Source organism: Beauveria bassiana (assembly GCF_000280675.1).
Source record: "Beauveria bassiana ARSEF 2860 unplaced genomic scaffold BBA_S00003, whole genome shotgun sequence".
NCBI lineage: Eukaryota > Fungi > Ascomycota > Sordariomycetes > Hypocreales > Cordycipitaceae > Beauveria > Beauveria bassiana.
In genome coordinates, this window is record NW_007930838.1 from 500,903 (window position 1) to 528,609 (window position 27,707).

General features: G+C 51.4%; 6 protein-coding genes across 6 annotated transcripts; 5 read left to right on the forward strand and 1 right to left on the reverse strand.

The window, feature by feature from the left end:
* Positions 1–3,485: 3,485 nt before the first annotated feature.
* On the reverse strand, positions 3,486–4,353 carry BBA_01393 (uncharacterized protein; the record flags this gene model as incomplete). The annotated part of the gene is made up of 2 exons (XM_008596490.1): positions 3,486–3,691; positions 3,762–4,353. 2 exons carry the CDS (start codon positions 4,351–4,353, stop codon positions 3,486–3,488), a joined length of 798 nt encoding a protein of 265 aa, XP_008594712.1.
* Positions 4,354–5,827: 1,474 nt separating this feature from the next.
* On the forward strand, positions 5,828–7,576 carry BBA_01394 (GPI-anchored wall transfer protein 1; the record flags this gene model as incomplete). Its single annotated transcript, XM_008596491.1, has 2 exons — positions 5,828–5,926; positions 6,170–7,576. The coding sequence occupies 2 exons, from the start codon at positions 5,828–5,830 to the stop codon at positions 7,574–7,576; spliced, it is 1,506 nt and encodes a 501-aa protein (XP_008594713.1).
* Positions 7,577–8,286: 710 nt separating this feature from the next.
* Positions 8,287–9,114, forward strand: BBA_01395 (serine/threonine protein kinase; the record flags this gene model as incomplete). The annotated part of the gene is made up of 1 exon (XM_008596492.1): positions 8,287–9,114. The coding sequence occupies one exon, from the start codon at positions 8,287–8,289 to the stop codon at positions 9,112–9,114; it is 828 nt and encodes a 275-aa protein (XP_008594714.1).
* Positions 9,115–14,010: 4,896 nt separating this feature from the next.
* On the forward strand, positions 14,011–17,406 carry BBA_01396 (serine/threonine-protein kinase KIN4; the record flags this gene model as incomplete). Its single annotated transcript, XM_008596493.1, has 3 exons — positions 14,011–14,871; positions 14,924–15,517; positions 15,568–17,406. 3 exons carry the CDS (start codon positions 14,011–14,013, stop codon positions 17,404–17,406), a joined length of 3,294 nt encoding a protein of 1,097 aa, XP_008594715.1.
* Positions 17,407–19,817: 2,411 nt separating this feature from the next.
* BBA_01397 (ABC multidrug transporter, putative) lies at positions 19,818–25,119 on the forward strand (the record flags this gene model as incomplete). Its single annotated transcript, XM_008596494.1, has 13 exons — positions 19,818–20,006; positions 20,080–20,807; positions 20,891–21,420; positions 21,453–22,316; positions 22,373–22,732; positions 22,805–22,931; positions 23,117–23,164; positions 23,217–23,281; positions 23,340–23,958; positions 24,142–24,531; positions 24,629–24,847; positions 25,018–25,025; positions 25,115–25,119. The coding sequence occupies 13 exons, from the start codon at positions 19,818–19,820 to the stop codon at positions 25,117–25,119; spliced, it is 4,152 nt and encodes a 1,383-aa protein (XP_008594716.1).
* A 1,296-nt stretch (positions 25,120–26,415) lies between these two features.
* Positions 26,416–27,360, forward strand: BBA_01398 (uncharacterized protein; the record flags this gene model as incomplete). The annotated part of the gene is made up of 1 exon (XM_008596495.1): positions 26,416–27,360. The coding sequence occupies one exon, from the start codon at positions 26,416–26,418 to the stop codon at positions 27,358–27,360; it is 945 nt and encodes a 314-aa protein (XP_008594717.1).
* Between the last annotated feature and the right edge of the window lie 347 nt (positions 27,361–27,707).

The following is a 27,707-nucleotide window of genomic DNA, read 5'->3' on the forward strand; positions in this document are numbered from 1 at the left end:
GGAGATGGGGCTTGCGCCGAACGAACGAAACCCCCTCTGTTTGTTGCATTGTTAGCCTCGCTCTGTTTCCGAGCCACTCTGCAGGAAAAAAATTCCCCGGGCTTGCACAGCTGGCTGCTCGGTCAGGGCGCGGATCTGGTCCAATAAGCTTTTACGATGCTCAACGTAACTCTACCTCATACGAGGCGTAAGCTCCTGCTCCTGCACCACTGTGTGATACGCCTCTCATTGTACACATCTACTTCAGATAAATAGCCAACGGGGTTTTTTTTTTCTTCTTATTTTTTGCAAAAGACGGATTGGAGCAAACAATCACCGAGGTTGATTAATCTCCACATGGCATGGGGGGCGGCAGTTCCCGCACGCGGTCCGCAAGCAAAGACCCCATCCGTGTCCTCGTCATCCAGTGTCTCGGCATGCCCAAAAAAAAAGGACTCACCGCGGTGTATTTACCAGTTCACCAAGAGAGGGAAAAGAAAGGAGAGCTCAATTTCATTACACCTCGTCTACGTAATGTCTTGTGAAGAAACAGAACCGTCATCAAGAAGCAGAGTGCACCTTTTTTTCGGTAATACTGCCGCGACACCCACGTTTGCCCAGCATGCTTTCCTTTAAGCCCATTCGGCATGGCCCCAGTCCAAAAAGCAAATAACCAGGGTCCCCCTTATCGTTTTAAAGACGCCACAGCGTGGTGCGGCTCGCCAAGGGAAAAAAAAAAAGAAAAAAAAAGAAAAAAAAAAGCAAAGATGAAGCGGGCTCCCCCGCAAAGGACCGTGAGGAAATACTCGGACGAATATTCCCGTCCCAGCCCTGCGGCTGAAAAGATGATAAAACACGTGCACGGTACGGATTATGGTTGGCAGATGGAAAAAAAAAAGAAGCACAAGCGGCGGCCGTTTTGCACCGGGCAGAGTTTTGGTTGATTGTGTTTGCCCAGGTGGGCAAGCCATTTTCGTGCCGAGTCCAAGGCCCGTTTCTTTGATAAGAGACGGCGTCAGTTACGGAGAAGACGGATGTAAAAGAAACAAAGGCGCCACTCGGCGACTACTAGTTACTTACATGTGGGCATCTTGGCCCTCTTTGACCCGGTGATTTCTAAATTCTAAAATTTTCTTTCCTTTTTTTTTTTATATTCTTCACCTGTGAATTTTTTTTTTCTCGCGTTATACGATTACGGGATCGAACCAACTAGCATTGCAGACACGTCAAAAAAACATGCCAACGGCCGTTTGGGAAAGTACCATTTTTTCCTGTCCTCGCACTCCAGTTCTCCGCAGCAAAGAGAGTCATACCCGGGGATGGAGGGTTCTCGTGGAGACGACGTATGCTTTGCATATTCCCTAATCGTGATGGAGCCGAGGGCTGGGATGAACAAAACAAGACAAAGTAATGCAAACCAGGGTCTTTCTTTTTCTTTTTTTTTGTTTCTTCAAACGAAGCCCACAAAAGGCTCGACAGGAGAGGGAGAAAAAGAAACATGTCATTATCGGCGCGGCACCGCTGCAAATAATGCCAGCCTTGGCCCAATAGGGAAAGATGCTCTAGTTAGCAATGAAATCCTTGTCGAGTGTGGCTTTTCTTGGTCCACCACAATGCGCTTTATTCATGATCCTGTCACTTTGTTGATCTCGAATTAATTCCCTTCCCGTGTTATTTCACTCGTGAGACAACGATGGGAGAGAAAAGAACAGATTGATTAAAAAGGCCTAGACGGGGTCTTTGCAGATAGAGGAGTGCCCAATGCCACCCATCATCCATGAGAGGGTGCAGACTTGCAGTTCGACAGCACCATGATGCCGTCTCTCCAACCAGGGCCAGGGTCCCTCGAGGGACACTCGGCGCGGTACTTGCAAGGTACTTGTGCAGTATCTTTGTTCTATTGATTAACTCATCCCCCAATTTTATGATTTCTATCAATTTTTTTTTATTCTATGAGAAAAATTTATCTTTTCTTTGCCGGCGGCAGTAACTCCGTTCATGCATACAGGTGTGGCGTGCGGCGCTGGGCTTAGTACAAAAGACAAAGAAGCACGGCACGATGCGACCATGAATGTTGTTGCCTCTGCTCCCCTTTCACGGGAAACAGAACCACGCCATTCTATTGACCTCTTCAGCTGTTTTCCAACAGCCACACGCGGCGGAGCTAAGGAAACGAAAAAAAAATCTTATGCCGCTGCAGGGCGCTGCTTATCCGAAGCTCTTTGTCTTCTTTCTCGACGCTGGACTTGTCTCGGATAAGAACAACAACAAATAAATGCTGCGGGAGGACGGACGTTGGCGGGCGCAGGCAGGCAGCGTGCGAGTCCGAGGCTCCCGCGCCCGGCTTCGGACCTTGTTTCCGGTTTCCCTGATCGCTCATCCGCCCCGGGAGAGCCATTCCCGGTACAGGATCCTGATCGGGAGCTTACAGCGAGAAGCGGGAGGGGGCCACAGGTGAGATGGCAATGTCATGCTGACACAAACGGGGCTAGCATCGTGAGATTCGCTCCTACTCCCAAGGCCGAGCAATGGAGCCCGGATGCAGCTTGTTTTTTTCTGGGGCCAGGTCTGCAAAAAGACACGCACATACAAAGTGTCGTAATGCTGCATAGCCGGGTTCATCGAGTAGGAACCAAAGGGGCTGACTGTCAGCGTTGTTAAGACATACATGCTTTGACGTACCGATACGACTCACTTTCTGATGCGCATGTGGTCAAACTATTCGTACTGAGCACCGACTACAGGGTCCAGACACGGCAATTTTAGCTGCGCCAACCCCCGGGTTCAACTTATAATAAGCAACGACGCGTTGCGTCAACAGCCATCGTGGTGTTGCTCTTTTTCCCTTTGCAACGGCTTTTTGACTTGCATGCAAGATGTGCCGGCGATGTGTGCGCGTGTGGGTGTGAGTGTCACAGTGTCGAGTTGTCTGTGTTCATGTTTCTGTGTGAGTGGGGGTCCCCCCTCTGCCTCGAGAGCGGGCAGCGAGCTACAGAAGAGGAAGAAGAAACGTCAACGGCGGAGGTGGGAGACTAAAAGCATCTCAATGTGGCGTCATATGTACTCGTCCAAGAGAAGTTCGGTCTAGCCTAGCCCTTTATGCAGAAGAACGCACAGGCCGATCGAGGCTGCCCTCTTGTCGCTTCGCCTCGTCAAAGATAGACCCAAGGTGAGCTATCACATGAAATGCCGCCCACGATGCACCACAGCCATGAAAAGCCACAAAGCGACTATTAAAAAAAAAATTTGGTAATATTCAAACGCTCAAAGATAATATGACTCGTCGTACTCATGTTTCAAGAGATTCCTATACGAAGTGAATGAAAAGAACAAAGACGCCTCCCTGCATCCTTAACTGGCCACAGACGTGCATGTGAAGATGTACCACACCAAAAACTCCTTTGTGTCATCCTTTGTCATGAGCTCCTCCTCCTACGAAAGCACACTAGATGAAAGAAGAAAAAGAGAGAAAAAAATTCTCTTTGACTCCTTTTCCCTGCCTTTCTTTACCATATCCTACCGCCAAGATACTGGACATTTTCTCGAACTTTGTCCGTCACGAGACCCTCTTCGCCAGTGTACACCCATGCAACTGTTTCGGCCCATGCTTCTGGACATGGCAGCGGCAGCTCAATAGTGTCGCCGACACGGACTTGATTTGACATGATGATGGATGCTAGGATTGGCAGATAGGATCTCGCATATGGAAAGTCTGTTTTACAAATTTGTATTAGTAAACCGGTATTGGACGACTTTGATGGTTGGATGGATATCAAACTTACGCATAGGAATACCATCTGGTGCCAGATCTCGTCTCAAACGAGTGTCCCTTTTTGAGGGTACAGTCTTAGTGCCGTTTCTCAGTCGCCTTGCTGTCAAAGCTTTATTTGTGTCTACAATGGCAGCGAGAAGCTCCTCGCGGTTAAAGTTGGGCGTCGAGGGCGAGCGAGAGGGCTCTGGGACTGTGGCATTCAGCAAGCTGCGATCGAACTTGCGGCGCAACCCAATCGGACTGTGGCCCTGAGAATGAACCACTGTAAAGATGGTGATGGTGCTCTCGTAGCTTGATACTGGTGTTGTAGGCAGCCGTACCGGCGCGATATTGACGTGCGGCGACTTTTTGTTGCCCAAATATGCACGCCCCGTCTTCCACAGAAACTCGCAATACTTTTGAAATTGCTGCTGGCGAACATCCGCTTCCGATGAGCGGGCAACATGCTTCACCGCATGCTTCTCGCGTATGGATAAGCTCTTTAGTTGCTCCGTATCAATACGCGGCAGAGCTTTGTTGCGGGCATGAGCCTTTGCGGCACGAGTGATGCGTCTCTCGGCCAGGAGTGATGTCGAGGATGGAGAGTGCCCATCCCTCATCATGGTATCAATGCTGTCAATCGAGCAATCCGGGGATAGAGACGGGGATGGGAGTCCGTGTGAGCCCAGTTTGCTTTCCAGGCCCAAGTGACGAGGTTTGATAGAGGTTGACGACATGTTTCGAGGACAGGCTGCGTATAAAAAAGTCTTGTCTCGCGGTGCTTACGTTGCGTGTAAGTGCGATAGTAGCAAGAACAGTGCAAGACGTCAAGTACAGGGAAAGACTTGGGATGATCTACAAAAAACAATCCCTAGGAGGGGAAAAAAAAATGAAATGGCTTTATTATATATATTGGACTGTGATCCGTTGTGAATGAGACATTGAAATACCTTGCGGAAATCTCCCGAAAGGACCAAAGGACGGTCATGGATCCAGCTGAGCAAGGTAATGTGATTTTCACAGCCACACACACCCCCAAGTCTTTCTCATCACATTTTCGTGATGGGATCCGAGGACCTTGGGAGCGAGAACAAAGAAATCGAGACGCGACGCCGGCCACTGACGATGGGCTGCTTTGCCCAGCGGGTGTCCTGTGCGTCCGGTGTGGCGTCTAAGCCATGCACAAAGGAGACCAGAACAAGGTGCTATTCGCCGAACCCACTTTATTACAACGACAAAGAGAGAGAGACATTTGGGGGGGGGATAAAAAGGGCGCCAAAGGAGCTAATCGACGCTGCCGTGATTGGCTGGTCCAGGGAAAGAAAAAAGGGAGAGACACTTTTTGCTCTAATTTCAGCAGTCACAAAGGGGACGAGGCTGACGTCTGAAAGAAGCGCATCCCGGCCGAGAGATGCTGTGCTGGTGGTGAAAGGAGGAGCGGCGACATGGGTAACGGACTTGACTCAGCTGGCACTGCAGGACGAGGCTGAAAGGAGCAATGACAAAAAAGAAAAAACTCTTTTACGATTCGGATGATGAGATGGCAGACCGAGGTTCAGGATAGGCGCCCGCCAGGCAATGAGTGGGTGACGGCACAACTACATCAGTCTAGGAGGTCGTTGATGACTAGTTATCACATGGCACCTCGGGGTTCACGAGGGTGCCTATAAGTGGTCTTATGAACAGCCATTGAATCCACATCGTGTGGTGATTCCGGGTGTATTGGTTCGGGCAGCAACATTGTGAAGATATCGTGAGTTTCGGTGAGAAGTAACTGAGGCCGGCCCACAGCTGGTCGCTGGCAAGTTAGCGCGCGACACCTGTTTGTACCCTCGTCTCGACAACTTTGTCCCCCCCATTCAATGACCCCCGCCCGTTTTTTGGAGACATCTCGCGGCTTTCCTTCAACTACCAACGTGTTCGATCCAACGCCACCACGTCATTTTTTGTCTCTTTCGCTTTGACATTGTGGCACGCACTTCTCGTTCGACCTCGTTTAGACTTTCTTTCTTCTCTGTATTTGTTTTTTTTTTTCCTTTTGATATCGTCCCCAGGGTCCTTTGTTTGCTCCGCCGCTGGGCAAAAGCCTTGCCCCTAATGTCTAATTCCACCTACAAACAGCGAAAGGAGGACTTTGTGTCTAACCTGTCTGGCGGACCCGTTTCCGAGATCAATAATGTCACAGCCGTCGCCTTGGTACGTGCTTATTCCCATCCGAGATTATTTCTTGTGATTGAATCTTTCCCGCGTCCGATGCGTGGCTGCGAATCCTGGTCGGCCTCGCGCGCAAACCCCCCAGACTGCTTGTTTGCATGGGGTAAAAAAGGGAGAGCAAACTGGCAAAATTTAGGGAGTGGGGGAGGGGGGGGGGACGGGAAGAGGCGAGGAGATGCGCGCGGGATGGACAGATTCGAAATAGCAACTGACAAACTGTCACAGATTGCCGTGTTGCTGTGGTCTGCGCTGCAGGCGCGGCACTCCTTCTTCCAGCCCGCCAGCGCTCTCGGCCATCTCGTCGACTACGGCCTCAACGTCTGCGCCATCTTGCTCGCCACCACGCTCTACTCGAACGCGCCGCTTCTTCTGTGCATCTTTCTCGCCACGCCCGTGGCGCTGGTGTACATGCTGCCGCCCTCGGCGCCCAGCAGCAAGAAGAAGCGTGCCGTACCCCCGCCGCCGCCGACGACGACGACCGATGCGAGCGAGCGAAGCCGAGACCTGGCCCTCGATGCGGTGCCGGTGAAGCCCTTTTTGACGACGTACCGCGGCTCCATGCAAATCATCACATATGTTGCCATCCTCGCAGTCGATTTCCGTCTGTTCCCGCGTCGCTTCGCCAAGGTCGAGACCTGGGGCACGTCGCTCATGGATCTCGGCGTCGGGTCGTACGTCTTTACCGCCGGCGTCGTCGCCGCGCGCCCGGTGCTCAAGGAAAAGGCGAGCGGTCGCACACTTTCGCCGTTTACGCGGCTGCTCAAATCGCTTCGCCATTCGGTCCCCCTGCTGACGCTCGGCTTCATTCGCTTTCTGACCGTCAAGGGGCTCGAGTATGCCGAACACACGACGGAATACGGAGTCCACTGGAACTTTTTCTTTACTCTCGGCTTTCTGCCGCCGTTTGTGGCCCTCTTCCAGGAGATTCTGCGATTTATCCCGTCGTACGCGGCGCTGTCCATGCTAGTGTCGGGCTTATACGAGCTTGCTCTCAACAAGACGCAGCTCAAGGCATACATTCTGACGGCGCCCCGTGTCGACCTGATTTCAATGAACCGCGAGGGGATATTCAGCTTCCTCGGATATCTGGCCATCTTCCTCGCTGGCCAAGATTTGGGCTTGTTTGTGCTCCCGCGCAAAGTGAACCCGCGCAGCGATGCTCGCGCCGGCGTGCAGCGCAACACGTTGCTCATGACAATGGCTGTTTGGGCAGGTATTTGGGTTTTGCTGTATAATTTGTCGACGAGCATATCGTATGGGTTGGGATTGACCGTTTCGAGGCGCATGGCCAACTTGCCATATGTGCTCTGGGTCGCAGCCTTCAACTCTGTGTTTGTGCTCGGGTACTGCCTCGTCGACACCATGTTCTTCCCGGCGTTTTACAATGCAACCGACAAGAAGTCGGAGAAGGCGGCGTACGAGTTTGCCACTAGCAAGCTCATGCGCGCCTTTAATCGCAACGGCCTGGGTCTGTTTCTTGTCGCCAACCTCTTGACTGGGCTGGTGAACATGACGGTTCCCACATTGGACGTATCTCCTGTGGCTACCATGGCTATTTTGCTGGCTTACACTGGTGCATTGAGTATACTGGCACTTGTGCTGGACGATTACAATATTTCCATCAAGTTATAGGGATCTGCATGACATGGTAGTCTGTGCATAGTATTTATAGCACATAATTAGACAGCATACAGCTGCCATTGCTGCTACTAATGTTCGGCCTATTAGAAATATAGTCTGTGGTGTCAATGTGCCTTTCGGGCCACCCCCCACGCTATGGCTGGCACTAACTAATTCGCGAGCTTGGCGGAGCTAGAAAGGCTATTAACCGCAAAATGCTTTAGCTCAACGACGATATCACTTCGGCCCCGATCAGGTATCACACGTACCAAAGGCTGCCGCTCAGATCGGTAAAGGATCATTTCATGAACGGGCGGCGGAATTGTTGATTGGTCCATCCCATCTGGCTTTCGTCACGTGTCTTGGAAACGGTGTTGTGATAATACCTACTGGGTGTGGTGCGTTTGTTTTGTTCGCCTGTCAGGGAACTCTCTTCCCGGCAAAAATCATCAACACCTGCCCGGTGAAATACATCTTCGCCCTGTACCTAGATAGTTGCCTGAGTAGGTACGTTACCCCCAAATCGGTACCAGCCTGGCATACAAGACTTTCCCATCTCACCCAGGATAAGGGGGTATAGGGGCTACAAAAGTGTGGCACGTCCCGTTTTTTTGAGCGTGTAACTCAGCAAACGGCGCTTCGTCGCGCGGAACGCCCACGCCGTACAGCCCCAACACAAACGCATCCCTCTCCAATCAGCCAGACATTGCTGTATAGCCGTCATGGCATCTCAGCCCATCAATGATCGTTTTTTGGTGCGATGGGCCGTGATTATCCTATATTGGTTCCTCTCTTTCAGCTGCTTTCGGCAGCTCCTCCCGCGGGCTGGTCCCGTCAGATTCCTGTCCCGGAGGCTCTGCATCAAATCCGGGCCCTTCACCTCACTGGCTGAGGCGTCTGCGATGCGCTTTGTCGCCGAGCATACCGCTATCCCGGTTCCCAAGGTGTATAGCGCGTTTGAGCACAAGGGAAGGGTCTTCATTGTCATGGAGCGCATTGACGGTGTCGACCTTGCCTATGGCTGGTACCAGCGCACGCCCGAGTCGCGAAGCCGCATCCTCAAGAGTCTTCGAGGCATGATCCAGCAGTTGCGCCAGATACCGGCTCCGGCGGGGTGCGGCGTGTCAAATGTGGACGGGGGGCCCATATACGATGGCAGGTTACCTGGGAACGGCTTCTGGGGCCCGTTTCGGACCATTCACAACTTTCATCGCGAGCTTCGCGGCGGCGTAGACGAGCCAGCGTTTGCGGGGACCGCGATACCAGAACTCGAGCCCCTCATTGCCTTTCAAACCCAGCCATGGCCGTACCCTGTCTTTACGCACGGCGACCTCAGCTCCTTTAACGTTTTGGCCCGCGGTGATGAGGTGGTTGGCATCATCGACTGGGAAACGGCGGCGTGGATGCCACCGTATTGGGAGTACACGTCGGCCTGGAATGTGAACCCCCAGAACCAGTTCTGGCGGCAAGAGGTAGACCACTTCTTGGAGCCGCTCCCGAAAGCACTGGAAATGGAAGAAATCCGACGAAAATACCACGGTGACTATTAATAGGCTGCCAGTCAGTGAGTTGTCTGTCAAGCACCATGCAATGTTCTGCTCTACCCGTGCTGGTTGTCTCGACAGTCGTGATCATATAAGCCTGCTGATGTTTGTGGGAATCTGACCTTGTGTTGGACATTCTCTCCTGGTCAACGAGACGAATAGATTCATCGATCCTATCTGGAGTCACCTTTACCCACAGGATATGCCTCAATGTCGTTCCACGCCCATCGCCAACCTTGACGCAGCCTTGCCCCAAACTCGAGGTTGCCTGCGACGAGAGTAGAGGGCGAGATGGACTCGAGGCTTGCCCAACGGATGACACGATAGATACGGCTCAATACGATGTACTGTGCTGGTCACTAGAGAATGTAGCTTTGTGTTATTCCAACGCATTGCAAACGTAAGAGGCCTAATCAGGCGGGGAGAGGACAGTGAGAGCTGATAGCTTCATATTGGGGCTTGAAGAATAAGAAACAGGACGTGTCTCCAGCTGCTGAGGATGGCCGTTACTGCAAGCGTCGTAGTGGTGTGGTTGCCATAACTGGCTATGCCACCCTCACGCATTCATACCCTATACTGATACGAACAAATCAACTGCAAGTTCCATCAACTACCTACGCCGACTTGCAAGAAAAACTAGGCATTAACCTCAGTACGAGCATCAACCATGATTTCACTATGACTTATATCGCTATTCTTTACATTGATTTTCATGATCGCTGAGGGTGGGATGAAAATCGGGCGTGTGACTTTGCATGCACCACCCGGTCAGCGGTCACAGCACAGAGGACGGAGGAACGTGGTTGTTCGAGCCGACGACATACGATTGGCAAAACTCAATCTATGCGGCGGACCTCGAGCAGAAGTGATGGGCGCGGAAAAGGGAACAAAAGCGGCGGCGATGCTACCGCATGCAAAGTACGATGACGTCTGAAGTGGAAAAATTGGGGCAAAGGCAGGGCGAAGCATCTATTGCCAGATGAGCCTTTGTTGTCAAGACTTTTGTCTCAAATCCTTTTTTTTTTTTTGGTTGTCTTTGTCGTAGTTAGGCTACGCGCTTTGTTTTCTTTTTTCCAAATCGGGACTTGTTTGGACACGAGCCGTCCTTTGAGCTTTGACGTTGGTATACCAGGAAATCAAGGCAGTAAAGTCATGCAATGAACGCACGAATGAATAGATGATTATGGCGAGTATAATTCTAGTGGGGGGTGGCCCGCCAGCCTTTCTTCTTCTGTTGAGCATGAGAAGCTAGTGAGTTATAGCATGATGCAAATCAATTGGCCGTGAATTGCTGCTATTGCTCTTAATTGCGATATCCCTGTTCAGCTGTGGCTCGTCTGGTGTTGTGTGTGCTTTTAAGTTTATGCACCATTTTATAACGCCCGATGGCTTCTATTTTTGTATCCGTATGGGGTTTGCTTTCTTAGCTTAGAGCTTTTTGACGGACAAGTTCTTTATATGCGTTGAAAAAACGAACTGCGCCCCGGCCTAGTCGATAGGCATCATTTGGTCTCAGAGCTCAAGAGTCAGTTCCACATTGTTCCATGTGACGCGTCAAAGGTGTCAAACGCGTCAAGTGCAATGTTGCAATCCGACTGGCGGTCAAGTGAGCATCAATAGAAGAACATTGAATTTTTTCACGCTGCACCTCGCGCGGGGTAAGTATCGATTCGAAGCAAGGGAGATGGCCGGCTTTTGAGCAAGCCCCCATTGTTGATGGCTGGTTCGAGTATTGATCAGATTGGAACGTAGAACAGCCCTCCCTTGCGCAGTGAGGCCTGCACTTGACATACTCAATCCCTCGCATAGACTATGGACTGCGATATGCGGTGGTTGAGCGGGCATCGCCGATCAGTGCAGCCTCGCAGGACATGTCCATGCAAGGAACAGCTTCTAGAGACAGCGTAGAAGGACGCTCCAGCCACAGGTAGGCACCGTGTCGCTGGGATCTTTGGAGAGACCTGTTTTAGCATGAGAAAAGATTTAGAAAACGGGATTCGCGGCTCCCCCTACGCCAAGCCGTGTCACTGCGATGGGTGGAGAGAGAGAACACGGCATGGCCGAACTGGTATTACCAATGACGTGCGTTTAATAGCAAACTGGGGAAGGCATGATAAAAAGGAGAGACCCTAGTGAGAACGAGCAATAGCGGCGTATTGAATTGGATAATAGTCCGATGCGCTGCTATTGAATATAATAAGACGGCGCATCAAGGGGAGAAATGGCAATAGCGTGTGGGGGAGCGGCGCCGAGGTGAAACCGCACGTTTAATGAGCCACGACCCGTGGTGAGCATCAAAAGATGCATACTGGCGCTCGACAGCGCACCACGCCAGTGTAATTAGTCTCGATGACGTACAAGTGTAGCGCAGAGAAGTAGAGATGGGGGCTAGTCGAGTTCTTGCGTTGGACGAGTTAAAACGTGGCCGTCTCGGAACGGCGTGAAAAAAAAAAAAGCAGTGCAACGTGTGGCAAGACGAGAGAGACGTACCAGTAAGGTACCGGAGTGCTAGATGTTGAATATATCCGAAACTTGGGACGAGACTGGAGGCGCTGACCGAGAAAGACAGACTGTGAAAGCTTGTAGGCAGGGGAAAAAAGAAACGCCCGAGTATCTCGAGTAGCCGTACGGATTACTTTGGCTGACAATTGAGGCAAGAGTTCTTCCCCATTTGGGCATGTACCTCGAAAGCGGGCTGATGGTCGCCGCAAGGTCGCGTTTCCTCCAAGACGCAGGGTTCGCAGAGGAGACAAAGGGCCTGGCGACGCGTATTTATTATCAACAGTATTCCGTAGCCGTTCTCGGTACTTTTGAAAATAGTTGCCAATGGATATCAGAATATAATATTTACCAGCAGGTTTGTCTCTCGTCATTTGTCCCCCCTTGCAGGTACATGTATCTATCCGATGGGCCGCTGAGATGAAGGAGCCAAACTGCGCCTAGGTAGGTACTCCGTAGGTACTGGCATCTGTTTAGCGCCACGCTTGTCTTGTACAAAGTACTGGTAGCACGTGAATAGCACTGGCACGCCGAGCCCACGTTGTTACCAGTGGACACGCCGGACAATGGCAAGCTCCAGATGGTACCTGAAAAGACGCTGGAGATGAGCACGGCCCACCGGGTGCACGAGCTAATTAGGTAGTTAGATTAACAAATTAGTTAGGTGATGCTAGGGCTGCGTTCGCTTGCCATGGACTCATCGAACAGTGTAGAGGCATTGTTTATCGCTAATAGCCGCAGGTGCAGCCCCTTCCTTTGGCTGTCAATAGTAAGCTAGTTTCGTGAGTTGTACATGCATCCCGGAGCGACATGACAATGCAATTTGCGACGGTCTGATTTTCTCGTTTCGCCCTTGATTTGAGCTCCTCTTTTTTTCTTGTCTGCGATTTTCTTCCTTTTGTCGGTGCTTTTCACGATTGGCTCATAGTTTCCGAAACATCTTTTCTACTCGAGGGTATTCTTGTCCGACCCGAGTCTTGTGTCGCGCGGTAGTAAAGCGCTCTACAGAAGCCGGCGATATTGAACTCTTTGTGCGAGGCCTTCAAAGTTGTCTTTATCCTGTGTCTGTGAATTTGAGAGACTGGTTGGTCGAGAGTATTGCGAGGAAGCGCACGGTTTTCAACAAGAGCTTTCGTCTCTCCGGTACGTCCTGTCTTTTATTTTGTCAGTGTCTTCAAAGGTGCCCCTGCGCCAACTGCACACGCTAAGAAAAGAGGTGCCCGTGTCTAATCTCACGGTTGTTGTTGCAACCCATTGGTGTCGCTGTGTGTGGCGTCGCATCGTGTTAGCTTCCTAACCCTGTCGGTCGCTCGCTGTCGTTCGTCTGAGCGGACTTGTCCTGTCCATCTATTTATTCGACCTCGACCATTCGCTCTTCTCTGCCACCAGTCAGCCGTTGTCTAGTGTGCCGTTTGGGGCTTGCCTGTCATTTGCGCGGCGCCCACCCACCTACCATTCCCAAACCCAAATCTCCTCTCCACTTGGCCGGGGAAGTGGCTGACAGCTATTTTGCATCATAACATTAATAAAGAAGGAGAACTGACCTGCTTATCGACTCGACAGCTGAGAGAGACTTGTGTGGGTGTAGGGTCGCGCCGCAGACGAAACACGACCAACCGACCTGCATACGCATCAGCATTGTTGACGCCACAACGCCCACCTCGGTCCGTGTACTGCACAGCAAAGAGAGCCAACCTCGTTGCGCGCCCGCCCCATGCATTGAGTCGACAAGAAGACAATATTTTCTTCTTTTCTTGTTGCTGCAACACTCATCGGCTGGCCACCCCCTTGCTGGTTCGCATACCGTCCTGCAGGACCGCGATTGATTCGTGGCCGCTACTCCGCGCTGAGCGCAAGGGCTGAAGCTCTGCGCAATAACGGGGAGTATTATTTAGCGCTTTCAGCACATGGGATCCACTAATCAGGTACCTGGACACCGCTAAGACGTGCTGGAAGGCGCTACCTTACTTTTAGCGTCATCTTGTTCCCCAAGAGAACCAAGCCAATACCAACCGGTCGCTGGAACTATAGGTACTGACTGAGCTGGACAAGCTTTACTGAATGAGCTGGACTTGGACTGGACCCATTCATTCATCCCTCACCTGCCCAGGCTGCTCTCTTTCGCGCCCTCCTCTCCTATTGAGCCTCAGCGCCAAATCACATTGCATCAATCATCTCTAACCGCCCACCTGCACATTCGTGCATCCCCCGTTGCGCATAGTCGTCTACCTTTTCACGCGCAACTTTCTCTCCTCGGCCGACATTCTTCATCAAAAACACGACAATCTCATCCTCGTCTGTTTTTGCTGCCCTGGCCTGCGCTCCCTCCCTTCTCCCGGGCAACACCGCAACACCCTCCTGCGCGTCTCTTCACCACGCCGGTCGCCCGCTCCCTCGGAAATCATGTCGGCTGCTCTGCAGAGCTCTCGCCATCAACCTCCGCCCGTCCTGACATCATCTCCTCTACCAGCTTCCAACAATCGCCCGTACATGTCTGCGCACGCCTCTCCGACCCGCGACCCCTACGGCTCCCTCCCAGTCTCTCCCTCGTCGCAGTCCTCCGCCCGCCCGCCCTCGCGCAAGACCAGCTCGGCCGCCGCTGCCCATTCCAACGAAATTCCCACCACCCTCGCCGCGAGGGCTGCCACCAACGCCGCCTTTAATTATAATAGCTCCCAGTCTGTGCCGTCCGACCACTCTTCCGCCATGCCTCCCTCGGCGCCCCCCCGGACCTCGTCCAGCCACCACAATGCTTCCTCCCGCAGATATACCCCTGATAAGCTCGCCGACTCCTCGAGGCACTCCCACGCTGATCAGGGCAGGGGCGAAAACCGTCACGCCGACCAGAACGGTCACTACGACTCGCCCAAGGCTCGCCGCACGCCGCCTGCTCACATTGCCCACCAGGATGCCACCAGGCAGACCACCAGCCGCGATGGTCGTCAGCAGGAGACCGTCATGCCCATCAGAACGCTTCATAACGAGACCACCAAGCGGACCACCGAGGCCTCCGACACCCTGAGCAGAATCATCACAAATCCTGAAGAGGCAGCTTACCGCGCGAGCCCAGCCAGAGAGAGCGCTCCAGCTCCTTCGGTGCCCTTAGGCACCCCCGACGAGCGTCGCAGGCGGCAGGAGCATCCACGAAGTCACAGAACCTCAAAATTCGGCGATTTTATCCTCGGCAACACCATTGGCGAAGGTGAATTCGGCAAAGTCAAGCTTGGTTGGAAGCAAGATAGTAGTGTTCAGGCAAGTCCCTGCGTGATTCACGCACCACGAGTCATCTGACAAAATCGCTAACACTTTGCCGCAGGTTGCCATCAAGTTAATCAAGAGAGATACTGTTGGCTCGAACCCGTCCCGTCTCGCCAAGATTCGTCGCGAAGTCACTATTCTCCGCGGCCTACATCATCCCAACATTGTTCGGTTATTCGACATGGTCGAGACTGACAGATACATTGGCATTATTCTCGAGTATGCCTCTGGCGGCGAACTCTTTGACTACATTTTAAACCACAGATATCTCAAGGACGGCTCCGCTCGACGACTATTCGCACAACTTGTCTCTGGTGTTGGCTACCTGCACAAAAAGGGCATTGTGCATCGAGATCTCAAGCTCGAGAACCTGCTTTTGGACAGCAACCGCAATATTATCATTACCGATTTTGGCTTCGCCAACACATTCGATCCCCATGAGGATCTCTCGGAAGAGGAAGAACTCAACCTGCAAGACCGCGAGCAGGTTAAGCGCCTTGGTCTTGACAGCGTGCGACCCAACGGCATGCGCAAGGGCGATCTCATGCAAACAAGCTGCGGCTCTCCTTGCTATGCTGCGCCTGAGCTTGTTGTCAGCGACTCGTTGTATACTGGCCGAAAGGTTGATGTCTGGAGCTGTGGTGTTATTCTCGTATGTCCATAGTCTCTTTGGCCGTAGGACACCATGCTAACTTGATACAGTACGCTATGCTTGCTGGCTATCTACCTTTTGACGACGACCCTGCCAATCCCGAAGGCGACAATATCAACTTATTATACAAATACATAGTCATGACCCCCCTCACCTTTCCCGAATATGTTACGCCGCATGCCCGCGACCTCCTCCGCCGAATCCTGGTTCCCAACCCTCGGAAACGCGCTGATCTCTTTGAGGTTGCACGCCACAGCTGGCTCAGTGAATATGCACATGTTGTTGAATTCATTACGAGCTCGACGACCTCTCCTCTAGACGTGCAAAACGGCAACACGGGCATTGAGGAATTCGACGCTCCTATGATGACCCGCAGCGCGTCGGTTCGCGAAGCCGCCAAGCCAAGATCCCCTCAGCCCGCTGTCGGTGGTCTCTCCAAAGCTCACGCCAAGATTGACTCTCCCACCCCGGACGCAAACCATCGCACCACCAAAGATGCCAAGCGTCGCACTGTGCAGGTCGAATACGTCGCACCTACGACACAAACGCAGCGCGGTGCCGATGAGCAAGGTCGCGATCTCGCTGGCACGTCCTACTCTGCGCCTCGTGACAAGCCCCTTCCTGTGGAGCCTGCGTCGAGGGACAAACACAGCCGTGCTGGTCAGCAGAAGCCTCCAGTGTCCATCACGTCTGGTAAGTCCGGGGACGGTCGAACTGGACCCGACAATGTCTACTCGGCCGGTGCGGGCTCGAGCGCACGACCACAGACTGGAGGCTCCATGCAATCTACTGGATCCATGGGCCTTCAATCTAAAATTCTCAACTACGGCCAGCCTGCCCCTCCAACTGTCGAGAATACTAATGCCCAAGGACGCATCCAACAGCCGGCTCATCCCGATGACGAATTGGCCGGCCACAATAGTGTGGCTGTACCGCCCAAATTTGCCCGCGTTTCTGGCTATAACGATTCCCCTCGCCCTGTTGGTGAGGTCCGTGGCCACAAGCGTTCGAGCACGCTTGGCGATCTTGGCTCCAAGATTCTAGGCCGAAGTGGCTCCGTATTTGGCAAGAAAGGCAAGCGCCCAGAGCCGCAGATGGCAGAGAAGAAGAAATACCCTCCCATCAGCATCGCCAACAACATGAACATGACTGGTGAAGAGCCTAGTCGACCTTCCATGGACTCCAAGTTCTCGAATGGACGCCGCTCATATTCTCTTGGCCTCGGGAAGAAGCGCAGTGGCAGCATTGCACCATCCCAAAACTCTGAGGAGAAGAAGGACAAGCGACGATTTTCTTTGCTTCCAGCATCATTTTCCCTCAAGGCGATTGGTCTAGGCAAGGAAAGTGGCGACTATTCTCCGTCCGAGACAGGATCGCGAAACGACTTGCCGATTCAGGATCCACGAGCCGATCAATTGAGAAACTTTAACGCTCCGGGAAATGCCAGAGGCAGCACGCCTTTCTTTGACAACCTGCCTGCTAATAACAACAAATTTGCGCAGCCGCAGACCAGCTCAAGCCCGGGCCATGAGCAATATCAGTCGGCACAGCTAGACGGACGCGAAGTGGAAGCGGTGCCCACGTACGTTCGGAGAGGATCACAATACAGACCCGGCTCGGAATCGCCGGTGGACAGGCGCCGGCCCCCGACGGAGCCACAGGTTGGATCGTACCGCTCCGGCCTTTACGTCTCAGAAGGCTATGACGGCCGCCGGGTTGGCACAAGTGGTGGGCACCCGCAACGCGGGACGCTTCAGAAGAGCAACAAGCGATTCACGGACGCCTACGAACAAGATGGCTTTCAGGGACACGAAGGCAGCAGCGGTGCGGCTAAGCGTGTAATGGACTTTTTCCGACGACGTGGCAAGGCTAGAGGTGGCGATGAATAAAGAAGAAGAAGAAGAAGAAAAAAGAGATCTGTACGAACAAGGAAAGCAGGCTCGAGCTTCCAACGAAGCCAGCCGATGCTATACAATGCCACACATGCAGCACGTTGACGAGTCGAGCAACTGCATGCCGATGCGAACATTATACCTCGGGTTTGGGCGCCTGGCTACCTGGCTTGAAGCCCTGGACCTACCTAGGATCATGACAGATCATCGCTACGGTCGAAGGCGTAGTTTGAGACGACATTCACGTACGACATACGGCCGGAGATGGCTATCGACAATAGCGACTAGCCACGGGCAATTGTTAGGAAGAAGAAAGACGAGCGAGGTATAGGGATCGAGTTTGGAAGCATAATACTTGCCATTTCCAACTCTATCTGGAATCTTTTCTTATTGTGTTTTTCTTTCAAGTCATTTCCTATGTTGCGCAACGATTCACGAAGACGGCACCGCAACTAGCTACAAGAGAGTGCTCAGCTTGTGTGCGTCGAATGTGAATTGCGGCGGTGGTACGCGTTTGATGTGTTTTTGCCCATTTGATCTTTTTTCCTCTTGTTACGGCCTCTCTTCTCCAGCATGCATCCGTTGAGATTTTTTTTGGTAATTGTGTTTGTTTCGGGGATTAGAGAAGAGAGTGAGGATGTGTAAGAAGCATGAGGGAGACGAGAGAGACCGAGAGGATGGGATGCTTTTATCTTTTTCTTTGGTCCTTTGATGTTTTCAGTTTTTTTCATTCTCTCCTCATGTGCGAGTTGACTCTGCTTGTATGGTTTGCGCCTGTGGTTTTATACCTGATTTTGAGAATATTGTGAGCATTAGCGATGCGATAGGGTCAAGTCTTATGATAAAAAAGAAAGAATGCAAATTCTCATGGACCTTCTCTGCCCCGACTTTTTTTCCGTATAGAATTTTCTTACCAACTTCTGTAAGAGGGTTCCTTTTCCTTGTCTTTTTGTGCGGCGGAGGTGTTTGGCTTTGGGCTGGAAGCAAAGGTGATCTGCGACATGGTGACATCTAGGCTGGGCTCAGTTTGCTGTCATGGCCATTCGAAATTCATTGTAAATGGCATCCTGCAGGCCCTCGTTTGATCCACTTTCAAAAGGAAGAGCTGGCCGATGCAAGACCCAAGATGGCGAAACAATCGCGCGTCCGACAACGTCAAAGGCGCGTGACCGCTGGTTCGGTCGCAGCTCATGAGCCAGTGCGCCCATATCTGTAAGTAGAGGTGTCGAAAATGGTATCTGGAAGGACGGATGTAATTACAATCACGGGTTAGGACATGTAAATGCATCACTATAACCATCTGCTTCAGTTTGTAGTTTGTGGAAGGCACCTTTGTGATGTGGCTGAAGGACCATACTGGCTGGACCTGAAGCCGAACGCCTGGTTGTGCCAAGTGCGAGAGAAGAGTTGATTAGACTTGGCATTGAGGAATCACGAGGCCGCCATTTGATGCTACACGCATGCTATGTCTCGTAAGCCAACATGGTTGACGAAACTATGGCACGGAGAAATTATATACTGGAGATACCCTTGACACCGCTGAAGTTGGTGCTGTTGCCCCTGCCCCTCAGCTTATCAGTCCAACTCTGACTTAATTGAAGATGTAGGTTAGCCGGGCCAACAGTAACCAGGGCGGCGGCGGAACATACGATCGGCGCGCGAGCCGAACTGGGGGTTCTCCCCGCCCTGTGCCAAAGCACAAAGCGAAAATAGCTCCAGCGAGGTAGAATCCTGAAGGAAGATGGATTTTTTCTTGATCACTGAAAGCTATTACGTACTAACCACACGTAAGACAGCCAGCAAGCAATATAAGCCTTGACCAGTGATAATGGCGGTTCACAGCGCCAAGTAGTCTGGACTACTGGCTGTGGCGTTGACAAGGCCATGCCGTGCACAAAGGACCCTAACAACCCCCGGCAGCCCTTTTCGATGAGTCCTAGCAGCTCAAGAACACACATTTGGGCGAGTCGACGCTAATGTCGCCCTCAAGGGGGGGCTACAATACATATCGTGAGCGGGTTTTGGTGTTGTTATTGATGCTTGATTGATACGATCTAGGCAGGTCCAACAGGTATGGTAGAATTGAAATCTATATTCCAGTGGACAATCCGCAGCTCTGGAACTTGGGTTTAGACACACAGAGACATGGCCGTGTAGAGAAGTGGCTTGAACTATCCCTGCAGCCTTGCCTGTTGCTGGTGAGTATGGGGCAATGCGCGGGGGGGGGGGGGGGGAAGAGAAGTCGTACGCGGCTTGCCTAGTTGGCCAGATAGGAGAGTACTTTTGCTTCTCACGGAGTCCACAGACCAGCTCCATCAATACAAATTCAGGACTTGGTCTTTTCAACATGCATGTCTTGGACAGTATTCGAGACGTTTCGAGATGTTTTTCTGCATTGCGCCGTCATCATGTCCATCACTCTTTTGATAACGCTACCTGACGGCAGTGTCGATCTCAGCGTCGACTTTCAAAATGCCGTATTTGGCATTATTCCTGCTGTTGCTGTTGTCTGCGCCATGCTCGTCGTCGCCAGTCTGCAGTGGTCATTGCGGGATTCCGGCCGCAAAGGAACAAGTGCCACTGAATGGGTAGAAACTGTATGGCCATCTTGCCGCAAGACTCTATGCAAAGGGAAAAAAAAAAAGGATTTCCATTGACACAATTTCTCAGATGCTCCTTCTTCCGCTTGTCGTGCTGCATTTGGCATCTCTCATTGTAAGCTGCAGGCTACCAGCCCATTCCTCGCTTGGTGCCAACTCACTTGCCACCGCCAGTTACACGCTTCGCCTCATTGCGTCTATCAAGGTGGTTTTTAGTCGTCTTCTATGGAACGCCGACTATCTGCTTTTGGCAAATTTCTACCTGCTCGTAACCTGCATTGCCGACGGTGTTCGAGTCCATACCTTGTGGCGCCTGGCCAAGCTCGACCCGTCAACAGGCTTTGCGCTTGCAGCCCTGCAGGTGGCCGTGATCATCATGACGGCCGTTGCTTTTCTATTTTCGGAAATCTGCTCTACTGTCAAGTCTCGCGCAGCAAGAAAGGGCAGGCGAGTGCACGTCGATGAGCCTGGTTCTGGGGCTGGCGGGATGCTCTTCCTTGGTTGGCTTTGGCCGCTGCTCAAATATGGTCTCAAGAACAAGTTGGTTGCCGATGATCTAAAATCCTCTCTACCTCGTCCCAACGCAACCTACAGGCTACGAACCAACAACCTTGACCTGTTTGATGCGGATTTCTGGGGAGGTGCTGCGGTCCATTTCCTTGGTGCCATGTTTATTCGGATCTTGGGTGCTGCGACCCTGCTCGCGCAGCCGTTCATTATCAATGGCATCCTGTCATTTTTGCAGAGTAACCAGCATCGCTCTGTTGGTGCGTGGCTAGTTGTTTCCATGCTGTTCAAGTACGTGTTCTTTCTGCCTTTGTTCGGTAATCATGACTCGGCTAACATTTTCTCTCGTGCCCGTCAAGCCAACTTGCAAACAGCCTTTTCCAAGTTCATGGCGATCAGCTTTTTGTGCAACTGGCTACTCGAGTCCGCTCCTTTCTCATCCACAACGTTGCACTTCGCTCTTTTGGAGCGACCCCTCCTGAAGGTGCAGACTGGGAGGCAGCCAGCGGCAAAGTTCTGGTGCGCCTGTCGCAAGACTCGGCAGCAGTGTCTGGAGCCGTTATCCTGAGTGGCATGATTGTGCCCAACGTTCTTGTGGTTGGAGTGGGCTCTTATGTCCTATTCAAGTACATCAATCTCGCGTTCCTGGGTCCTTTGATTGCCGTGGTAGTATGCCTCCTTGCGCCGATGCTCCTCGGTGGACCGCTGTCGCGAAGCCAGCGTAAGCTTCTGGAGGCAGCGGAGAGTCGTATTCAAATTATCAAGAATCTCCTTTCAGAGATTCGAATCATTCGGTTCAGCAATATGCAACAGACAGCTGCTCAGCAAGCCACGCAGAGTAGACAGCGGGAGATTGACGCTGCCACGACGTTTCGCGGCGTTCTCACATTCGTCGTCGTCATTGGTAAGTTTTCTGTGTTGTACTTCTTCTAAAAGTCTTTCAACTGACACGCATCGGCGAAGCGACTTTTACCATGAGCCTCGCAAACTTGGCAGCTTTTGGTGGCGTTGCTCTTCTGCCCTGGCTGAGCTTCGATTACACAGTCCTCTTCACTTCGCTCTCCATGATTCAAATCATGATCATGCCTCTCCTCTCCATCCTTCAAATGCTGCCAGAGTTTTTCAGCGCATTTGTCAGCTGGAAGCGTATACGCGATTACGTTGCGAAGGGTATCGATGTGGTAAAGCCCGCGGACACCAAATGCCGGAGCAATGAAGATACAGACGGGTTATTGCTATACTTGGACAGTTTTACCGCAGGATGGGCTCTTGATTCAACTTTTCTCAATAATGTACACCTCTCTGTAAGCCGACAGGACTTACTGGTGGTATCGGGTGCTCCAGGCTGTGGGAAATCTAGTTTTCTGAAAGCGCTGCTGGGAGAGGCACGCATTACAGGGACCACGAGGATGGGCGCGAAGCACCTCACCTATTGCGACCAAGTACCTTGGTTTATTCCAGAAATGACGATAAAGGAAAACATCCTCTTCGGGAAAGAGTTCAAGTCGGAATTATACACCGAAGTGGTGGCGGCCTGCTGCTTGGACTACGACTTTCCAACACTACCAGGTGGCGACGAGACAAAGCTGGCAAGTAATGGCTCTCCTCTTAGTGGCGGACAGCGCAAGAGAATAGCTCTCGCACGAACTCTTTACGATGACTCAGGCGATTTGGTTCTGCTTGACGACATTTTCAGTGGTCTCGATGCCAAGACGAGGACGCAGCTTGCAGTCAACGTGTTCGGGCCCAATGGCTATCTGCAGAAACGGCGCGCCGCTGCCATACTTTGCTGCACTGAGGGTAAGGTCCCCGTATAATTGGCTCTATATTTAGCCTCCGCTTACGTTGCATGCCAGCACCCGCCATGTTGTATGGTGCTGCAAACGTCCGCTATTACCAGCTGGACTCTGGGTCATTGACACTGGTCGAAAGGGTTGTGGCCGATCCCAGTACTGACGAATCAATTGTGGAAGAAGCTGGCAATAGCTCAGTGCTCAGAGAGAGTGACACGCCTACTACTTCTGAACCTGCAAACGACACTGAGCGATTGTTGCATAGTGTCCAAGCAACCATTGACGAGGGCGAGGCACCCGACAAAGTCGGAGGCAAGAGCTTCGAGGCTCATCGCATATACCTAACGTCCTTGGGTTCTTTGCCAAGCCTGATCTTTGTTGCAATACTTTTACTCGTCCGGGTTGGGCTTGACAAGGGAAGCTGTGAGTGCAAAACCTGGCTCGTTTGGGAAAAAAGGCATGGGAATTTTGAGGCTGACACATTTTGGGCAACAGCGTTTTGGCTCTCTCACTGGGCCGGCCAATATGCACGTTTGCACAAGAATATCAACACCGGCTACTATATCGGTGTATATGCCGCTTTTGCTGGCGCTGGACTATGTGTGTCCTTTGCCATGATCAGGTGCAGACTGATTCGGCCTTGCAATCCTACTGCATACTAACGCGACGGGGGTAGAATGGTATTTATGAAACTTATGCCCAGAAGCAGCATCAGTTTGCACAAAAATATGCTCTCGGTTCTTGTAAAGTACAAATAAGACTCACCAAAACCTACATACAATAAGTCGAGAACTGACATGGCTCTAGAACGCCAGCATCCACCACTGAGCTGCGTCAATCCGAGACGGTAAACAGGTATGCATCCTTCCTTCGTACTTGACCAGAGACTGATTCTAATACTTTCAAGATTTATGAATGACATTGAAGCTGTCGATTTGGACTTGCCGCAAGCCCTGGAAAATTTAACTACAGGTACGTAAAAGACGACATCCAGAACGGTCCATGACGTCTTGCTACTGACAAAATCTAGCCCTGGGTTCCAGTCTAGGATCGCTTGTGGTTATTGCAATTGGCTCGCCCTACGCCATCATCTCGCTCGTCGTCCTCTTGCCCCTGCTATGGTTCCTACAGAGAATCTACCTATCAAGCTCGTTCCAACTTCGCACTTTGCACATTGCCGCCCGGGCGCCCATGCTCGAGGTAGCCAGCGCAACGGTACCGGGACGCATGACAGTTCGGGCGCTGCGAGCCGAGCAGTTTCTGTCGCACGTCATCTCCGACAAAGTACATCATGCGCTTCTCATGGGCTACATTTTTTCTTCTGTGCAGAATTGGGCCATTTTAATGCTAAATCTTCTCAACGGGTGCTTGGCCACGGCAGTGGCCGGGCTGTTGGTTGGGCTGGGAGGGTCGCAGAGTGCTGGCTGGGGCGGACTGGCGCTGGTCAACACTATTACGCTCGGTCAGGATGCAATGCTGCTGCTCACGTGGTGGACAAGATTCGAGACATCCATGGCTTCGATGGAGCGAATTTTTGACTACACGCATAACACGCCGCAGGAGAAGATTGTGCCGCCAGCGGCAGCCGTTGGAGACTCTTGGCCAGAGAGGGGGAGCGTCGAGTTGGACAACTTGTCTCTTGACTATGCGTATGTCTTCAATTACTAGAACCACATTTTGAAGTTTGGCTAATATTGAACGGTTTAGATCACATGTTGTTGTGAGCGGCATTTCCGTCAAAATAGCATCGGGAAGCAAAGTGGCTATTCTCGGCAGAACAGGCAGGCAAGTCAAGAATTTGGCTGATTTTGCGTGACTACTGGACTGACTAGACCTTCAAGTGGGAAAACATCCCTGCTACAAGCATTCTTCGGTCTCATCAACCATGCCGGCGGCACCATGCATGTAGATGGGGTTGAGCTCTCCCACGTCGAGAGCGGCACCCTGCGTCGTCGCCTGGTAGGGCATCCTCAAAAGTTTGTCGCAAACAGCAACGGCAGTGTCAGGGAGAATCTGGACCCGGATGGAGATGAATCTGATGCTAGGATCGAGCAAGTTCTCGGCCAAGTCATGGCGGCCGAAATGTGCGCAGAAGTCGTGTCCAAGCTTGACAGCAAGTGGAACGACTGCAACTTCTCCGAGGGCTGGCAGCAGCACATTGGCATCTGTCGAACCTTGCTTCGCAATTCTACCGTTTACGTACTAGATGAGCCTACAAGCGGGTAAGTCGCTCTCTCTCTCTCTCTCTCTCTCTTCAGTCCAGCACTTTTGCTTGCTTTTTTGGTGGAAGATGGGCCACTAACACAACTTGTCGGGCAGAATGTCCCAGGCGCGTCACATGGAAGTGATGGATGCAATGTTGAGCCTCACGGCAGAAAAGACAGTCATCACCACGACGCACACACTTGTTGGTATTGAAAAGTTTGACCAGGTCATTATTATTCGAGACGGGCGGTTGTTACAACACGGCTCGCCCGGAGAGCTGATCAAGGAGGAGGGCAGCGCGCTGAATGAGCTCATACGTGCAGATTCGCGGCAGTAATATTCGTTGTAGGAGAGTTTGAGTGAATCAGAGCCCCAATTCTGCAAAGTTAGAGATGATGCTGTTGGTCCCGTCAGGGAAAATTTGGACGTATTACGGGTCGTTTTAGTTAGTGTTGATTACTGATTATTCTATTATAGGCTCTTACCTACAGTAAAAATTCTAGGTATAAAAGTAGGTCTAACGTAAATATAGGCTAATAAGAGGGCTATATTTAATAAAGTAGCTATTAAAAATATTATAAATTATATAAATTATAATAGTTTAAACTTTCTTAATGCTTATAATTTATTTATAAATACTTAAATTATTATAAAATTAATTTTATAGAAGAGTTTAACCTAATTACCTAGGATATGCTGTATTTACTATATTACGATGTGCTGTGTTTATGCTATTCTTAAACCAGAAACCTAACAAAAATTCCTAGTAATTTCGCCCACCTACATTAGTTTGGTAGGGTCAATAATTTGCTGACTTTATTCTATACGTATAGAATACGGGCAGCTCGTATGGTATATGGAGTATGGAGTATGGAATTTTCATCACTTATTCCATCCGTGTATGGATATGCGCAAGCAAGCAGCCTTTTAGGCTGCCGTGCTTCCGTTGCGCGAATGTTTGTTGGCGCATTATTCGGGTTTGCCACATCTACGTAAGCTTTACGAGCAACATGTTTTTTCATACGAGCTAGGACGGGCTGTGGCAAGGTCATGTTCTGTTGGCTGTCCGCTTCAAAGGGGTTTCTTGCTGACTCGTTTAGCGGCTTTGACCAATAGCCTAAACGGTGAAATTTTTCAATTTTGCGCAAGCGGTTCAGTCTGTGGGACCGGCTAAAGCAGAAATGTCCCATATGGTACGCCGCTTCATACATTTTTCCCGCATTGCGGCCAAACTAACTAACCAGGCACCAGGCATGACTGCGTCGTTCACGTCCGGCTTTCGGGCGATACCCAGTCAGTGATCACCGGGATCGGCGCCCGAGGCCAAGCGCAACTACTCGGTAGAGATCCGAAACGTGAGCTAAGCCTTCCCTATAGGGCTAGCACAGACGGTAATATTTATTGCCTGACTTTTTGTGGAATAAAACGGATATGGTTGAGAGTTATAAATAGCTACCCCGAGGTCATAAGCACTGATCAAACCCGCGACTGGCTGTCTACCCTATGAAGGGCTTATTCAAGGTTTTTGGCGTGGCTACCTTTGCTCGCGATGCTGTGGGTGAAGTACGGATCTCGGCTCGCGGTATCCGTGCCGCTCTTGCCGAGTCGAAATGTGAAGAGACATCACCGAGGCAGACACCCCATTTCCGCATCAGAGAGCCAGCTGCTGGTCTTGATTTCTTGGAGAAACTTTTCGTCGGTGGCTGAGTGGTAACGATTGAGCTGATGCAAACAGGTCGCCGAGCGGCTTCAAGAGAGCTAGGTTATTCACTATTAGAACTTTGGTCGTTTTCAACTTTCTCACTTGAATATATAAAGAAGGCTGGGCCCCATGAGCTACCGTCAAAATCTGCTTCCTCAACCCATCCAATCTCACCATCTACTTTGCAATTTGACTCAACATGTTTCCGATCCTATTCCTAGCAGCATTTGCTTCACAAGCGGTTGCTGCTCCAGCTGCGAGCAACACTACGGTCAGAAACTGGCTCTACACAAGCCAGATTGACAATAAGACCCTCGACTTACTGGACCGACCCGATATTGAGGGCGTTCAGGCACTCTACAGCTGGAAGTCCCTCGAGCCTCAGCAAGACGAATACGACTTTTCCCGTATCAACCACGACCTCGAGCTTGTTCAGGCCAAGGGCAAGAGGCTCTGGGTTCAGCTGCAGGATCGGACCTTTTCCATCGATTCCAACCCTGTGCCAAAGTATCTGCATGCCCCCATCTACAAAAATGGGAGTGTCCCGCAGTGCGACGGCAGCAACTGCGATACACACTTTCAAATTGTTGGATGGGTGGCCGCGCAGTGGAACGAGCACGTGCGTCAGCGGTTTCAGGCTCTGCTCAAGGCAATGTCAACTGAGCTCGACGGCCGCATCTATGGCTTGAACCTGGCGGAAACCTCAATCATACCCGAAGAGAACAAGAACAACTTTACCCATCTCGGTTACTTTGAAGGCGAGTTGGACAATGCCGCATACGCCGCCAGTGTCTTTCACGAGTCGTACGTGGTGCAGTACGTCAACTTTTGGCCGTGCGAACCGGAGGACACACACAACTATTTTGTCAAATCGTTTGACTTCTTCGCCAAGCATGGAGTCGGTATCGGCGGGCCGGATCTCATCCCTTATAAACCTGGCCAGGAAGACAACTCGTACCCGTTTCTCCACGAGTATCGCAACAAAGTTCCCATCAGCGTCATTGCCGTACAGGAGCCGGACTTGCGTGAAATTAACCCATATACGCACAAAAAATTCACTCGACAGGAGTTTACAGACTATGCAGTCGAAAAGCTGGGGTCGCAAATCATTTTTTGGACAGAGGGCGCGCATTGGCTCAACTAGCAGGTAGATGTTGTTGCGGCTGGATCTACGTGCTTTGACTATTGACTACAGTGGCCTGAAAGTTGCTACACTACAGGCATGATTAAAAACAGCCCTGGTCTGTAGGTAGTGATAGATATAAGCATATTTTAAACTATTTCCGTTATATTTCTCTTGTCCGTGCTTTGCTAAACAGACGTCGATGCGAATTACTCGGCTCCAGCCAACACCTCAGAGACAGCTGCAATGGAGTGATGTGCCCAAACTGAGCAAGGGCTTTTATTTTATATGGGTATGCGGCAATCAGATGCTGGGGCTTACATTTAAGATTATGACCGAGCAAACGACATTGAACCATCGGGGGTAAT